Consider the following 16,812-nt stretch of genomic DNA (forward strand, 5'->3'; position numbering starts at 1 on the left):
CCAGAAGTTAACCAAATCAGTTTTCAATCTAGAAGAAATGCTGTATTTACAGTATAATTGTATAAAGTGTCTCTAGGCTGAAGGAACTTGGGATGTTCAGTGTGAAGGGGGAAAAGATATAAGACTGGTGCTCCAGGAACAAGAAGTTGTCATTTGGAAGTTAACTCTTCACCAGTCTCTCATTGCAACTACCTCAGTTGGAAAGGATGGTAAGATGTTTACAATAGTGGATCTGTTGGAGGTTCTCCTTCTCTGGAAGCTTTTAAGCAGAGGTTGGATAGCTACCTCTTGAGCATCATTTTCCTTAACTTTGCAAAGGGCTATATCACATTTCTATGATTCTATATTTCTATAATTCCACAGAGAAGCTTATTCTTTAGTAGATATCCATGTGGGTATGCTGTAAGTACACCCACCCACCCCATTTTAAACATGAGGATTTTAGCTTGCCGAGACTGTCAAATCTTGTTTGCTGCTGAATTGTTCATGCTTTGGCACTGGACAATACATAAATGTTTAAATTGCTCGATATGTCTAACTGAATTACCTTCACATTGCAAATAAAAATGGGAAAGGCTGTCTCTAGCACTTCAGCTTAATCACTTAGACATGTCTGCTGCAGTGCCACTTTGTCTTTTCACTATTTCTTTCTCAATGAAAAAGAGAAAGTGGAAAAATAAATGTAAAATAACGAGAACTTGTCTTTTTGCAGGAGAAGTGAGTTAGATTTTTAAAAGCAAGCTTGTGTCCCATTCAGGGGACTGCTTCAGATTTTGGTGAAGAATCTCTGAGTGGTTTGTTACTTCCAGAATATATCAGATGTTCCAGGCATTCCATTGAGAGAAATTGCTTGAGAGCCCTCCCATTACAGAGGTGGTATTCAGCAGGTTCTGACCAGTTCTGAAGAACCGGTAGCGGAAATTTTGAGTAGTTCGGAGAACCGGCCAATACCAGCTCTGACTGGCCCCATCCCATCTCTTCTCTGCCTCCCGAGTCCCAGCTGATCAGCTGGGTCTTCTTTTGTTGCCCTGCACAGGAGAACGGAGCTGGAAAGCAGGTTAGTGGGGTGGGGAGGGAATGGGATTTTGCAGTAACCTTCCCCTGCCATGCCCACCAAGCCATGCCACGCTCACCAAGCCACGCCCCCAGAACCGGTAATAATTTTTTTTAAAATCCCACCACTCATTAGTCTGTCTTAGGGCTAGTGGTCTGTCTCAGCAAAAATCATTTCCGGTGTCCTTAGATCAAAGGAACACAGTCCAAGAAATCCCAGGCTGTCCAATGAAGACTTCTGTTTATTATCACATTGAAATGTTCATAAGTTGGAAGTGCAGGGGGCCACAGTGACTCATGAGGTTAGGATGCTGAATCAAAAGACTATTGAGAGATTGACAGCTCTGCTGTTTGAAACCCAAGAGTGAGCCACATGATGGAAGGAGTTCCTGTCAATTTGCCCCAGCTCCAGCCCACCTAGCAATTTGAAAGCATGCAAACGCAAATAGACAAATAGGTACCCCTTTGGTGGGAAAATATCAGAGCCACAAATTTTCTGGGAAATGGTGATATCACTGGCTAATCCTTTCAACTTGGAAGGGCCTTGGTACGTGCTTCCAACACAAATGTAGTCAGTAGAAAATTATTAAATATCTGTATGGAGAATAATCCTATAAACCAGATTTCATCTTTATTACACATACATCAGATTGAGTTTTTCTCCTGCTTTCTCCCACAACTTTTCAGAGTGCAAGCTATTTATTTATTAAATTTATATAGCCATCCAAGTCACGCGTAGGGTGAATTTTGGTTAACAACATTCACAAACAGATGCAGCAGATACATCTAGAAAAAGTGATTCAGAAAGTCCAGAGATCTGGATATGAATGTATCACACTTTAAGTAAGAAAAACCCCACGTTAAAATTATGATTGTTTTTTATTTTATAATTTGGCAGAGTTAATACTAATACAATGTGTTTTTATGTTTCCTTGGAATTCAAAAGTTGCATAAACTTTTCCGTTTTCTGGATTCCCCACATTGTTACTGTTTTTAATGTGGATTTTATTTTCTTTAATAGAACTTTAATGAGTTTAACGGAACTGTTGATTGTATGTGATCTTGTTTGGAAATTCATTAAAAAGAAAAAATCACATGAAACAGATTTGTAAAAAGATTTTGCTATGAGCTGTTTGAAAGGATCACAGAAATTTCATTCCATATAATTGATAATGATTCAACAAATGCGCTAACCTTCTGCTTGGTCTCAGAATGCAACTGATTGTGATTTGTAGAATTCTGATTAAAGAACCATGGCTAGTGCAATAGATGAACCCATGGAGTGCATTGAGTTCATTTCAAAGAATGAAGTTGCCTCAATATATTGCATTCTTTTTACCCATATTCAAGTGTAGGAAGTGGGGGAATAGGGTAGTGGAAAGATAACCAGGATATATAAATGGTTGGCTATGATTTATAACAATGATAGATGATGGATGGATAAATTGCTATCCATTCTTTTCTTTTCTTTTCTTTTTTGATCAAATGGTAAGCCATGATGCAATACCAAAGTGCAGTATGTGACAGAAGACAAAGGTAGAGCATTGTATAAATCAGTGTTTCAGTACACACTACTCTGCCTAGAGCCCAGTTTGATGTAAGACAAATTCTTATGCTCCTATGACTGAGCTATTATTCAATTGTAATTGTTCTATCTAGACAGTTTAGGAATGTATCAATTTGGGCTTGGCATCTTCAAGAATTCAAATTAAATCACATACAGCAAGAAAATGAATCTTAAGTAACAAATAACAAAAACAGATTTAAAAAACTTTTAATAAGCATATTTTTATTTAAAATAAAAAGTAGTTATAATCTTTTTAATAGGGTACTGCACAATCTCTATATGCAACACAGGGTTTTTTGGGTACAGAATGTTATGTATTGAGCAATATCCTTAAATACTAAATATATGTTAATGGCTTTGTCTTAAAAACATAGCATTAATTCTAAAACTGGTTTTGGCCATGATCCAATGAACTCCATGAATATTATGAGATTTCCGGTTTTCCCTTTCCCAAAGCAGACAGCATGGTGCAGGTACAAAATGCTTTTATTTATTTCTAAAGGAACTCTTTGGATCATGGCCATTCTCATCGGTTACTTAACCACTGGTACAGATTTTCAAAGAACAAGAGCTGTTTTAATCTGTAATGTGGCATACACTCAAAAAGGCAGATCTTAAAAGAGTTATTTACATTCATGCATTAGCTTTTAACACACTATCCTTGCAATTTAAAAATCATATATTTTAGTTGCAGAGATGCAGGAAACGCTATAAAGAATATATAAAAATATATTTATAACAGTCACAATTCTCCATTGCCTTACACTATGAATTATTTTAGGTACTTGTGCAAAGCCAAGAGCAAAATTGGTATGAAGATATCATGTGAGGAGGATAGGTTTACACCCATTTTGCATGATGGGTGGAAAGTGCGAGGCAATGGAAATTCAACTCCATACATATGTTATATATGGCTATGTTCCAGCCAAAGTGAAACACTCTCAAGACCCAGAAGGAGATTTTAAACACATGCTTTAATCCAGTGGCCCCCAACCTTTTTTGTGCCATGGCCCGGTCCCAGCATCACAAAATGATCCACGGCCCGGTACCAGCATCAGCACACATGGCAAGGCGAGCTGAGCGACCGGCCAGCCAGCCGTCCCCCGCTTCTCCCCGCCACCTTCAACTCCTCCTTTGTACCTTTGTCGATGGGCTTCGGGACGGCTTCGGGATGGTCGCTCGGCTTGCCTTGCCTTGGGTGCTGAAAGAATCCTCGCGCCTTAGTTTTGTTCGAAGCCGCCCCCCCCCCCTTCGATGAAACTAAGGTGCGAGGATTCCTTCAGGACCCAAACGCCGCTTTCCAACCGGAAAAGCTCACCGGAAGCACTTTCTCATCAAAACAAGATGGCGGCGCCCAGCAAACCGGCGGCCCGGTAGAAAATGTTAAACGGACCAGTACCGGTCCGCAGCCCGGTGGTTGGGGACCCCTGCTTTAATCTACTCTCTCATGGAAATGAAAGGGACTCAACAAATCGTATTTTTGGTGGAACCATACTCCCCCTATGTATATTTTATAATACACTTGTTCGTAGTAACAAGGTTGCAAGCTGAGAAAAATCTCAGCTGTTGTGTGATGTACAATCAGCTTCATATAAGTAGAGCAATACCAGATATATTAATAAACTAAAGTTTGCTTGCTATATGGCTGTTGGTACATAAAACCGTTCAATCTGTTTTTTAAAAAAGACTAAAAGTAAAAAAAAAAATTAATCCCTGTAAATTGTTATATTGAATTATGCTTTCAGCATGAGGTTATCATTATGAAACGCACACATACACACACACACACACACCCTTTATCTGTAAATACTTGTATATTTCATTTGCATTTAAACACATTAGAGAGCACATTATTTTTTATTTATTTTTGGAACCAGTAGTTTCAAATTGGTTATATAATAAAACACTAGAAGGCATATTCCTATCCCGTTTTGAAAGCTGGGAACCAAGGTATAACTTCAGAAGAGTTAAATTGTTTCTAGGGTTTACAAAAATTGTATGCCCCTTAATGTAATTAATATTTTTGTTAGCTTTTAGTCAAAACTTTGTAGAACAAAAGTTGTATATTTTTGGGAAAAGATTGATACTGCGCAATAGCTAAATATAAACCCTCTGAGACCAAAATAAAATCATTTTGTAAAGGCCAATCAACCCTCCCTCCCAAAAATATTTGGAAACAGCAATTTCCAAAATCAGTAAAGGTTCTCTTTAGATTCCTGGTGACTACTGTCTCATGTATCCTTGAGCCTTCCTTGAATCTTAATGTAATCTGAGTCGGATGCAGCTTAACATTTTTAGATTGATTAGGGTTGGTTAGGTGTTGTTGCCATGTCATTCTGATGTATCTGAAATGGGTCCAGCCAAAAAACTGGATGTAAGAATTCTAAAATTATCACTACATTTAATCTTCAGCTTCTACAAACTCCTACAAACCATTCATATGAATAATGTGATTATTCTCCTGCCTGTATTATTGTGCCTATGCAGTAGCATACACATGAAATCTCAGTTGAATGGATTCTCATGTTATAGGTTTTGATGGAAACTCAGACTTATGGAAAACCTGTTAACATAATAGACAAGTCTGTTGCATCTAAAGTGATTCTTATGAGGCAGGTTAATTTATCTTAATTTTATATTATTCACAGTAATGTAGTATATATTCTGGAATAACAAAAAAATATTTCCCAAAAAACTCCATTAAGGTTTCCCTGCAGTGTAAAATTATTTTCCTATTTTACTGATAGGAGTAGCCCCAAATACCACAAAATATAAACTTTCTATCTATCCCACCTTCTTCTTTCATACAGCCTTCATACAGGTCAGGTGCATGTATGTATGGTATATGCACATATTGGTATGTTCCAAACACCATAATCTGTAATTGAGATTTTTCTGAAAGAAGACAAAATAAAATAAAAGCATAATTTGTAATAATTTCAAGCTGCTCATTGACATGTATATAATACACAACAGAAATTCTGATGACTATAATAATGCAGTTTTGAATATTCAATGACATAATTAGAGTTAATAATAACATCATATAATAGCATCCCAGTTTAACTGCATATTCTTAGTAGTCCTCAAAGGCCAGTGTGTGTGTGTGTGTGTGTGTGTGAACTGGGAAACTATGAGTTCTAATCCTTGGATAGGAAGATAAATGGGTGACCTTGGATCAATCTCTCGATCCTAGGAAGGAGGCAATGACAAACCACTTCTGAAGAACATGGCCAAGAAAACTGCAGGGATTTGTCTAGGGCAGTCTCTGAGAATCAGACATGATTGAATGAAAGAAAAAATATTACAAATATATCAGAACATATTTTAGACTCCACTTCTTAGGAAAATCTACAGTTCTATCTCCTATATTACTCTCAGGGCTCCCTCAAAAAAGCAAGCAGCCAAAATTCTCTCCATTACAATTAAAATAAGAGCAGTTATTAGCAGCCAAGTTTTTAGTTTTTCTATTTTTTTTTTAAGTTGGATATATCTATTAGCTTGCTGTTCAAAAACATTTTTCTTCTTTTTTTAATATTTTTATGTTAAACTTTATTGTGCATTTTAAACTGTTCTCCACTATTAACTAATGAAGTGTTAACATTAAATTAAGTTGGATTTATGAATCATGTACTTTTGTTAAAAATGAGAATTACACGTCTTCAAAATAATGTTTTCTCTGTTCTGATTTTACTGTGGATTTGTCAGTGAGTATAATAAAGAGAGTATGCCTTAAGATTTCTCTGAAAATACATTCTTGCATGGAATTCAAAAGGCTTTCAGAATAAAGGACTAATAAGACATTCAGCCCAGAGGTATTTTGAGTTAAAATGACTTGGAGAGCATTTGGTAAGTACTGGTGGATGTAGCCAATGCAACTAATTAAGACTGGTATCTATTATGAAATTTCTATTAACTTCAGTGAAGGTTTAACTGGAACTCTGATCCTTTTATTAAATGAAAGCAACAATGCAACACAATTGCAATGCAGTTGGGGACACACTGCAATCTTTCTTTCGTCCCTGTTCACTGTAAAGATCTTTGGAATCATTTTAAAATATTTACTCATGGAAGGGTGTTCCACCACCTTACTCTTTTCAAACCTAACTTCCGTCACTGACATGGAGAGATAAGGTATGAAGGGAATTACCAGAGTATGTTTTTCCATCCCATACTGGGCATTGGATTGTATGAAAAGAAATGAAGTTGTCATCAATTTACATGTTAACTTCTTACCCAGTAAGCCATCTATACCACTAACAGTCTGGTGATTGTCACTAGATTCAGTGGTAAAACATGTTTAGCATGCAGTAGATTAGGATTTAATCTTTGGGGACAAAAGGCAAGGAAGTTGTTGCTGCAGTTAGAGAAAGACCGATGGCTAAACTAACATAATTTGCATCCTGTGTTCATATAACTCATGCATGGTATACTTTTTGCTCAGCCTTTCCATTATCTGAACTACAGAGAAGAGGGGCTGCATTTTTTCAAAATAATCCTTAAGAGGGGGGGAAATTATAGTTGAATTATTTTTATTTTTGCTATCGCAGAACTATTACATTCAGACTTGAAATTAAACGGCTGGTCCACTAAAATTCTTCTGATAAACATAATAATTGCAACCTTCATACATTTATGCTGTAAACCAAAGCATGTCTATTCTCTTTTAGGAAAAAAATATACTTTCTACAGAATGTAACATTGAAATCTGACGAAAAAGAGTGTAAATCTCCCCATGAAACATTCAAAGTAGGATTGAGTGGGGAATAAAATATTGTAAGTGACTGTGGAGTATGGTTTTAAGAGCTTTTTTTTTTTTGGAATTGGCAATTAATTTTGAACAATTCTGCTTCCAAGAATCCAAATTATATTATTTTTACTGTTGCAATTACAATAGGTCAAACTAATTGGAAAAGAAATCCTCAGAAATCTGAATTCTGTACTCTGATTGCTCCATGTTCACTAAGTCTTAAAAAGTTACTAGCTATATTTTTTTAGAAGGGAAGAAACTTATCTCCACAGATCTCTCCCTAAGCATGTTTTCCCTTCTGGACAATGTACGTATTTACATATCCTCTATTACTTCGTAACATTTTCACTGAAATATGATGATTGGTCAGGCCCTCCAGTGACTAATAGCTACTTATGATAACTATTAAACCCTTCCTTGAGCAACTCCTGGCAAGAATATGAAGGGGGAGGTTGTTTCGATGAACCAGATACAGTCCAGCCTTTCTTATTCTTGTTTTTTCACTTATGTTTAGAGACATTGTAGCCTGCAGTCCTGTTCCGCAATATTTTTTTAAAAAACAGCTGTCATAATCTTGGTGCTGTTATTTTGTTCATGGGTTTTCTTTTTTTTCAAGGCCATTTTAGTAAAATAGGTAGAGGTCTAGTATAAGACTGCTTTATTGAGGTCTGGGGAATAGCTAACAGCTAAGCTACAGAGAAGCCTCTAAAAGTGATACTGTTATGCAATTCGCCCAATAGATTAATCAGGAGGAAAGAAGTGACATCAAACTGGCAAGCAAGTATATTATTCCTCAAATATTATCTTTAACATTAGCAAGAACTGCTTATACTAACATTGATTATCTTTAAAAGAAATACTTCTATCCAAGTGCAGACCTTTTATTGCTTTCTGGCATCTGCTTTCTCCCTTTGTATTTCTATTTCTCATGGTTCTATCTGCAATTTAATAGGGTCTGGTTTGATACCAGTCCTTAGACTGAAGACTGAAAAAGGAAAATTTCTTGCAAGATTAACTGTAGTATAAACCAGCTAAAGGTTACAGGCTTCTCTTCTTAAATGCCTATCAACTCCAAGCTAGTGGAGAACGAGAAAACGAGCCTTCAAAATCTGTTAGTGACCCTGCTCATCCTGATGAATACCAGGAATGAAAATCAGGCTTGTGGCTGATCTCTCATCTGTTAGAGAAGCAACTGTTGAACTTCCTTGAGGGAGCAGGGGATTCTGAAATTCCACTAATAAAGTCCTCCTTGGCAGAATGGAGAGCCTTGTTTACCAATGTAACCTAAATAGGTAGAAAAATGCTGAATCAATCAGTAAATATGAAGCCCTGAAATGGAAGATGATACCAGTCCATGGTAGTCTATTCTCAATTTTACCTCTAATAATTGAACTGCACAATTAAAACCCAATGTTTTCGTATTTTGTTCATTTTTATTTTATTTTACATTTTTTAATGTTTCTGTGCATAAACTATGTGGTAATTAAAACATGTTTTAGTATTGCACTGAGAGGTTTCCCTATCTTTTTATATATTTCCTTACATTCATAAATCTGACTATTTGCACAAGTAGTCCTCAAATTTATACCATTTGTTTAGCAATCATTGGAAATCACGATGGTGAAAAAAGTGACTTACAACCAGTCCTTGCATTTTCTTTGCAGTGAGCGTCTCTCTGGTCACAAGATGAAAATTTGGGCACTTGGAAACCAGCATGTATTTGGGAGGGGTGTGTGTCACATGACCATTTGTGACCTTCTCAGTCAGCTGCCAACAAGCAAAGTCAATGGGGAAGTCAGATTTGCTTAATCACCACGATTCATGTAAATGACAATGGCAAAAAATAAAATTTGTAATAAGGGGCATTGTGGTCATGAGTTGCCAAGGCAAACTTAAAGAAATTGATGAATATTCTTGACCAAGAATGCAGGTCTACAAAAAGGTGAGTACAACCCTAAGAAAAATAACACTGAAAGAACCAGCAACAAAAATCAAGATTCAGTCCAGGAGACAAGACTGATGCAAGAAGTAGGAAGATGGAATCTGAAATATTTATGGTCATGATTCTGTTGAAGATATGGTTAAACGAAAGATTCTCGTGTCAATGACGGGTATCTGAGATTATTATTTTTTTAATGATAATCTTGTTTATTCTTTTGTGAATATTTTGATGGCTCACTGTAAAGTAAACTTTTTATATAACCGAGGCAGGTTACAAATAATAATAATAAAGAGTGGCTGAAAGTAAAATGTAGGTTTCTAAATAACAAGTCTGTAACACTGACAAAAGCTATATAGCAGGCAATAAGAAGATTCCCCAGCCATTATTTGCTGGAGAAACCTATAAATGCCACTTGGAAAAGTTTTTTTCCGATATTTCTAGGAGCAAAGGCAAACAAATCTATTGGATAATTATTTTTAAGACTATGGGAAGGTATTCTGAAAATCCCATATGTAAAATCTCTACTGGAATTTGAGAGAGCCACTTTTTTGCAATTTACAAACACAATCATTTCCTTGAATCCACTGTACTTCTTATTACCAATCCCCCCCCCCCACTTCTTGACTCCATAAAAAATGAAATTGATAAGGCAGGGCAATCCCCACAGATCCTATATCTCCAGAATTTATTTAAATCAAAATGGTGGGCATTACTCCTTGTTAATTTTATTTTGTTTGGAAATATCAACAATAAAAGAAAAATCTATGGACAAATTCCACCATAGTGCCCATGTTATCAACAGTAGGCAAACTTTATGCTATGTATCTCTTTAATGACTTAAAGACATGGCTGGCAGATCCTAAAATCTTGGGGATTGAGCAGACTGGGTTCAGAGGTTGCTCTACACTGGATTATATATGGTCTTATACGATCCTATTGAGAAATATTTATAGGGATCGATGTGTAATCTTTTCATAGTTTTTATTGGCTTAAAGCAGCTTTCAATTCTATTTATTTATTATTTATCTGATTTATGTGCTGCTCATCTCATCTGTTTCTCGGAGACTACTATGGGAAACACAACTGACCAGAAGGCAATTATTCTAAATCCTTTTTGCAGATTAAATATAGTCCTAATAGCACTTTAACTAACCCATTTCCTTCTACAGGTGGAGCTAGAGAAGGGTGTGTCTTGACTTCAATCTTGTTCAGTTTTTATATGAATGACTTGGCAGTCTCATTGGAAACTGAAGACTTTGCTGCCCTATGCTGACCGATACATATGTGCCTTTTTTATTATATGTTGATATCACCTATTTGACTGATGACAGCCTTCTAGCAATATTGCAGTATTAACAAACCAACTGTAAAGTATTCTAAAACGAAGATACTAATCTTTTCCTGCTCCAGGAAATCATATAAAAGATATTTTGATCACCATCATATTGAACAGGTATGTTTAGGATTTCTTTCTCCAAATCCTGTTTAAATGAATTTTCCTTATCTATCCTAGAAATGAGATTTATAAGGAACCAATTTTCTAGTGAGACACCCTGACAACCCTTGGGAACATGCTTTTTTGTATTGTATCCTCTACTGGGATATAAAGAACAAATATAACCACTACTTTTTAAGATTCCTAGGAATAAATTATTTATTTTACGTAACTTACTGCCTTGCAGATGCAAGCTCAGACATAACTAAAATGGTTGCAAAAGTATTTTATATTGCTATTAAGAGGCAAATTATTGTTGCTGCAACAGCACTAACTGTATTGATTTTAAGTACTATTATATACTATTGACTGGCCAAAGACTCTAAAATCATTCATTCATTCATTCACTCACTCATTTATCCATCCATTATTTTTCATATTTAACTGGGATAGCATTATACAGTGACTTTGTCTAAGTGAGGCAGTATCAGAATTCAATGCAGAGATTCCTCAGTTTTAAGAGGTCTTCAGTTCTTTTTTGAAGAACTGATTGTAATTTGGAATACACTGGAATTCTACTTTGAGACAATCCTAGCTACATTCAGCCAGCATACCAGCTTCTTGGGACTTAGGACTGACACAATACCATGATCCTAGACTACAGAACTGTTACAGCTTCTTTTTAGACTGCTTGAAGACAAAATATCACTGAAGTCTGACAGCAAGACAAGAAGCCAGATCGTGACACATCGTTTTGTTTTGTTTTGCTGGTACAGCTGTGACAAATGAAGGCATGTGAAAGGAAAGACAGGAACCATATTTTAAGTCCTTAATCAAGGTATGGACAAGTAATAGCATCAGTCGTTCTTTTAGAAATTAAAGTGACTGTGCCTAAACAAGACACTGTGACAATGGAGAGTCGGGTTATGCTTTTAAACTGTTTGTGGTACTTTATCACAAAGTGATACAACACAGAGTAATTTTGGCACTATTGGCAGCCCCTTACTAAAGAGGGGACTGGTCCATCACAGCTTTTTTCCCTACAACAGAAAATTCTTTATTTAGCACTCATTTGGAGGAGCTACTCAAGGAATAGGAAAGTCTTTAAGGAGTTGTGTCCATTGCAGCTTGTTGTCCTCCAGAGTCAAACATTTTTAGATCATTCTAGAGATCTTGTCTACAGATTAGTGTGGTGGATATACATGTGCAAAACTGCAAAATAATAATAGATGTACCCAAATATATATTTCTTTTAACTCCAAGGCCCAATATGTTTCTGGACTGTGGATTAATAGCATTTAAAACACTTTAAAATGTTATCCTAGGTAACACTTTTCTTTCGATCAATAAAACTAATTGCTGTAAGACATTCTGAATTCCTTTATGTCTGTAGTAGCAGCATCTATATCTAGCCATCAGATTGTGTAGGTAGGGATACATTCCATGAAATCATGAAGCTGGGCAGGAAAGGATGTTCCCTCTCAGTGAATGGAGATTTTCCACTTCAACAATATGATCATCATAAAAGGTGGGTCTTAAAATGACTGTAGAGAAACAGAAAAACGCAAAGCTTGAATTTGCAAGCCCAATTATGGTATTTTTACCGTCTTGAATAGACCATTCTCTTAATCATCAAAGGATCGCTGAAGCATTTTCAAAAAAATAAACCGTCAATCAAAGATGAGGAAGGAAGAAGGGGCACTGCAATGTTGCTTTCAAAAGAACAAGCATGCAGTGAGTAGGCCTCTGTGAATCCCTTTTTCAGAGTAGCCCCTGGTATAATCCCACTTTTTGTGACACTCAGCAAGCCAAAGGAGAGTCACCTGCTTTTCTTCTCAGAATATCTGAAGCGCTATTTCTGAAATGAAGTCCTCGGCCATAAGTCTTCTCTTGATGCTGCATTTCACCCACCTTGCATATTCCATGTGTGCTTTTAATGTTTACTCTTCGAGAGGTGGTTTTGGAAATTACGCCACTGCATTGTTAGCATCAACTGTCCTGCTGTTTTGACAGGATGTCATTGCATATTCAGCTTGACTTGTTCCATTCTCTTCTGTTCTCATAGGTTTCCTTCATTGAAGCCCAATCAAAGTGATATTTTAAAAAGAAAGGAGACAAAAACAAATTCATTAGCTATGCAAAATACTAAAAAAAATGTTCTGTACAGGTGATTAATTATAAAAGGATTCTTAAAACTAAAAATATTGTATCTCATTCCACCACAACTTTGTGCAATTCTATAAATCTTCAAATTTGGAGCATTTATCTACACCATGAATTACTGAAGAATTCTGTATTACTACTGTTAACATTTTTCTGATGACAGAAAAAAGGGATGAACATCCAGATGGTTTCCAGATATTCAATTCTCATCCATGCCAGCAGGGCAGCCAATGGCAAACCATTCAGAGAGCAGCAGGTTGCATGCTCCTGAACAAGGAAAATGGGGGCAGGGAGAGAGAATGCAAGACAATAAACCCTTGATTTAAAAGGCCCTGTTTTGGGTACTTTGGTTACAGTGAAGAAAATCTGTCTGTATACTGGAAACTTCTATGCATATATACAAATGGCTACTTTATACATGCAACTGCATATGTGAAATGCATATGTGTGCAATCTAGTGCCATTTTATGCATAAGCAAAATCTGTTTACATTTAATAGATATTCTATTTTTTATAGCTGGCATTCTCCATAAGTCTGTTAAATCTAAGTTTTTATACCTTCAATCCTGGGCCCAGCCTTATTTTGTGTCACTTTTTCCATTAGCTACTCTATTCAGAAATATTCAGAAATATCTAGACATGGAAGCCAAACCATACATAATTACATGACCTTACTGTACCATAATCAATTGATAGGGAGATGGAGGGCATATAAATTTAATAAATGAATAGTTTTCCAGTGGCTTAAGCATCTACAAATGGAGAACAGTATTGTTTCTAAATAAAGGACAGATAGGGGGAAGACCTTGTAGACCCTTGGCTTTCCTCTCTTCTGGGAGATGCAGATGTGGGCATTTGCACGCCTTAAAACAGCCTCTTGCAGTGAAGCATGGCAAGGGATACTGTTACATTCTTATTGCTAACATTAAACTGCCAATTTAAACAGAGCTTGCTTTTACATGAACACTCAACTTTGTAATCTTAACCAGTCTATTTTTTCCGACATGTATGCAATTTAGCGTTTTGCAAAGATCAATACTAACCAATTTATGATATTCAAGTTTGCTTTATAAGCCATACAGCCCCAGAGATCACTTTGAACTCTTTTTAAAAAAAAATCTAGATACAAGATTGGAAGGAGAGAGAATACAAAGACATTATAATGTTGTTTCAATAAGAACAAAATGAAGAATTTATGATGACTGATTGTATGATGATCAAGCATTTATTATGGTCTCTGGGTCAGAAAGCACAACAATATAATACAGAGACTTACAATTATTATAAAACTTTTAAAAAGCAATACAATTACATAAAATGTATTATTCAATAACCTAGTTATATAATTTAAGATTATTTCTGGCATGATGATAATCCAATTCAGCTACAATACACTAAGTTTCATAAAATATATTTGTTTCCTGGCAAACAAGAACTATGGTATATTAATGTCAGTTGTGACTTCAGTACTGTCACAGGTAAATTGTAATAGCAATAGCACTTATATACGGATTTACAGCCCTCTCTAAGAGGTTTACATAGTCAGCATATTATCTCCAACTATCTGGGCCCTCATTTTATCAACTTCAGAAGGATGGAATATAAACATAGTTTACAGGAATTATCAATGATTAAGTATAATACTTAGTATATATTTCTACTTAATCAAACATTTTTAATTGTAAACTTCCAGGCTATGGTTGTCCCAAAGGTGCTTTTTCAAAAGGCAACTGGACTTTCTTTGTTTTTCATTGAAGATGTTTCACTTCTCATCCAAGAACCTCTTCACTTCTGACTGAATGATGGAGGATCATGGAAGGATTTCTATTTCTTGCAGTTAATATCAATACTTCCATTCTGTGCTATTCAATTAGCTTCTTGGATGAGAAGCGAAATGGCTTCAAGGAAAAACAAAGTCCAGTTGCCTTTTGAAAAAGAATAGAATAGAATAACAAGAGTTGGAAGGGACCTTGGAGGTTTCTAGTCCAACCTCCTGCTTAGGAGGAAACCCTACACCACTTCAGACAAATGGTTATCCAACATCTTTTTAAAACTTTCAGTGTTGGAGCATTCACAACTTCTGGAGGCAAGTTGTTCCTAATTCACTTCAATTTAAAGTATTCACATATATTCATTTTTTTCCAGATCACTGAAAAATAATCAAAATAGTCATGCACTGTTTAAAATAGTCAAATACAGGTAGTCTTTGACTTATGACCAGTTGTTAATGACCATTCAAAGGTACAGTGGCCTCAGAAAGGGTGCTTTACAGCCCATAAAACACTTCTGGCTGTCATAAAACATTATGCAACTCTTCCCCCCACCCATGTCACATGATCGCGATCTGAGTCCCCAGCAACCTGTTTGCACTTAAGACCAGTTGCCAATGATGATCATGTGATCACCATTTCCAAACTTCTCTGCTGGTTTCTTTAGATAGTCAATGGAGCAGCCAGCAGGGAAGGTTGCAAGCTGCTACCACCTGCCGTGGAGCTGATATTCTGGCAAGCAGGCTGCCTACCAAGGAACTCATCAGGTAGATTGCAGAAATGGAGGTCAGATCCCAAAGATCAGTGGTGTCTTTGTGCAGTCTCTTAAAGGAGTTTCCCTTTGTGTAAAAGGAAGAGGCGGAGAAAGGGAGTCCAGATCCTGAAGATCCCACTCTGTTCCTGCAGCTTATCGCAGTAGATTCTCTTCCATGTATGAAGGGGAGATGAACTTCTCCAGTAGGATGCAAAAACAAAGCCTGGATCCCAAAGATCCAAAATTTGTTTCTTCAGCCTACTGCAGGAGTTCCTCCCCGACCACCCTTTTGCTCTGTCCATTTAATGACTACAACCAGAAGAACTGGGGTTATGGTTGTTGAGTGAGTGGTCATTAAACAATATGCTCACATGACCACTTGATAAATTCTGGGATTGCAAGTCAAGGACTACCTGTATCTGAATATTTAAAAACTATGCATCTTTAAAAAAATATTCCTAACTTTTGACCACTCTGTTTTAGAGCTTGCTTATAATTTAATTACATAAAACAATCCAAAACAATTACATAAAACAATCCAAAGTCCTCATTATTGTCCTATTGCAAATTTTCTTTATAGCCTCCAATTACATGTTAAATCCGAAATATGTATATATACAAAACCAATTATTTTTTTAAGTCTTCCCTCAATCTTCATTACTCCAGTTCTGTTCCACTTTTTTCTCCATTCTGTTCCATCTTTTTTAAATTGGCATTTGTTTTGCAATTAATACTGGTGTATGCTAAGTGCTCTTTAAATTCATAATATTCACTCCATGCAAATCCACTCCAAATTCAGAAGCAGAAGTAACTCATTAAAATGTCTACTATGAAATCTTCTACGTGCAGTTGTTTTGCTAATTAGGAAATCACTGATTGAGCTCTTTGTAAAATTGCTTTAAAATGAAAAGAGCAATTTGATGCTAAAACAAATGAAACTTTATGTTGAGCAAAGAAATGAAATAGGAGTGCAAATTTGTAACCTTTCCATCTCTCATTTTCCTGCATCCAAAAACCAAAAGAATATTATTTAGAAAATGTTCAATTAAATACATCCTATTCTTAACAATCTGTCCCATTCAGACAGCAAAGCAACTACGAGAGAAAACGAGAGAAACATAGGCCACGACCACTGGAAAATGTTGCAACTACTTCTATAGAAAGCAATGCAGTAGAACAGGATGTAACTGAATCTAATTTCTAAGTAATGCCCAACTTCTTTCACTCCTTATTTTTCATGGCCTGTCTTATGTTACAATGAAATCTAACCATTTGTTTAGTGTTGCCTGACACGAAGATGTGGACCAAAAAGGAGGGATGACTTAGTCATTTTAACCTGATGGTAGGAAAGAAGCACTAAGAAATATTGGATGGGAAAG

General features: G+C 36.1%; 1 protein-coding gene across 2 annotated transcripts in view; it reads right to left on the minus strand.

Moving 5' to 3' along the window:
* Positions 1 to 4,856: 4,856 nt before the first annotated feature.
* The window catches only part of PRIMA1 (proline rich membrane anchor 1), a 73,217-nt gene continuing 61,261 nt past the window's right edge, over positions 4,857 to 16,812 (minus strand). For both annotated transcript variants that reach the window (XM_026679223.2, XM_087952131.1), the window contains exon 5: positions 4,857 to 12,817. In XM_026679223.2, the coding sequence (XP_026535008.1) occupies positions 12,715 to 12,817 (103 nt within the window). In that variant the 3' untranslated portion in view covers positions 4,857 to 12,714. The remainder of the gene's footprint in view (positions 12,818 to 16,812) is intronic.

This window comes from Notechis scutatus, chromosome 1 (assembly GCF_049901735.1).
Source record: "Notechis scutatus isolate UNSWTSFEM ecotype Mainland chromosome 1, rNotScu1.2, whole genome shotgun sequence".
NCBI lineage: Eukaryota > Metazoa > Chordata > Lepidosauria > Squamata > Elapidae > Notechis > Notechis scutatus.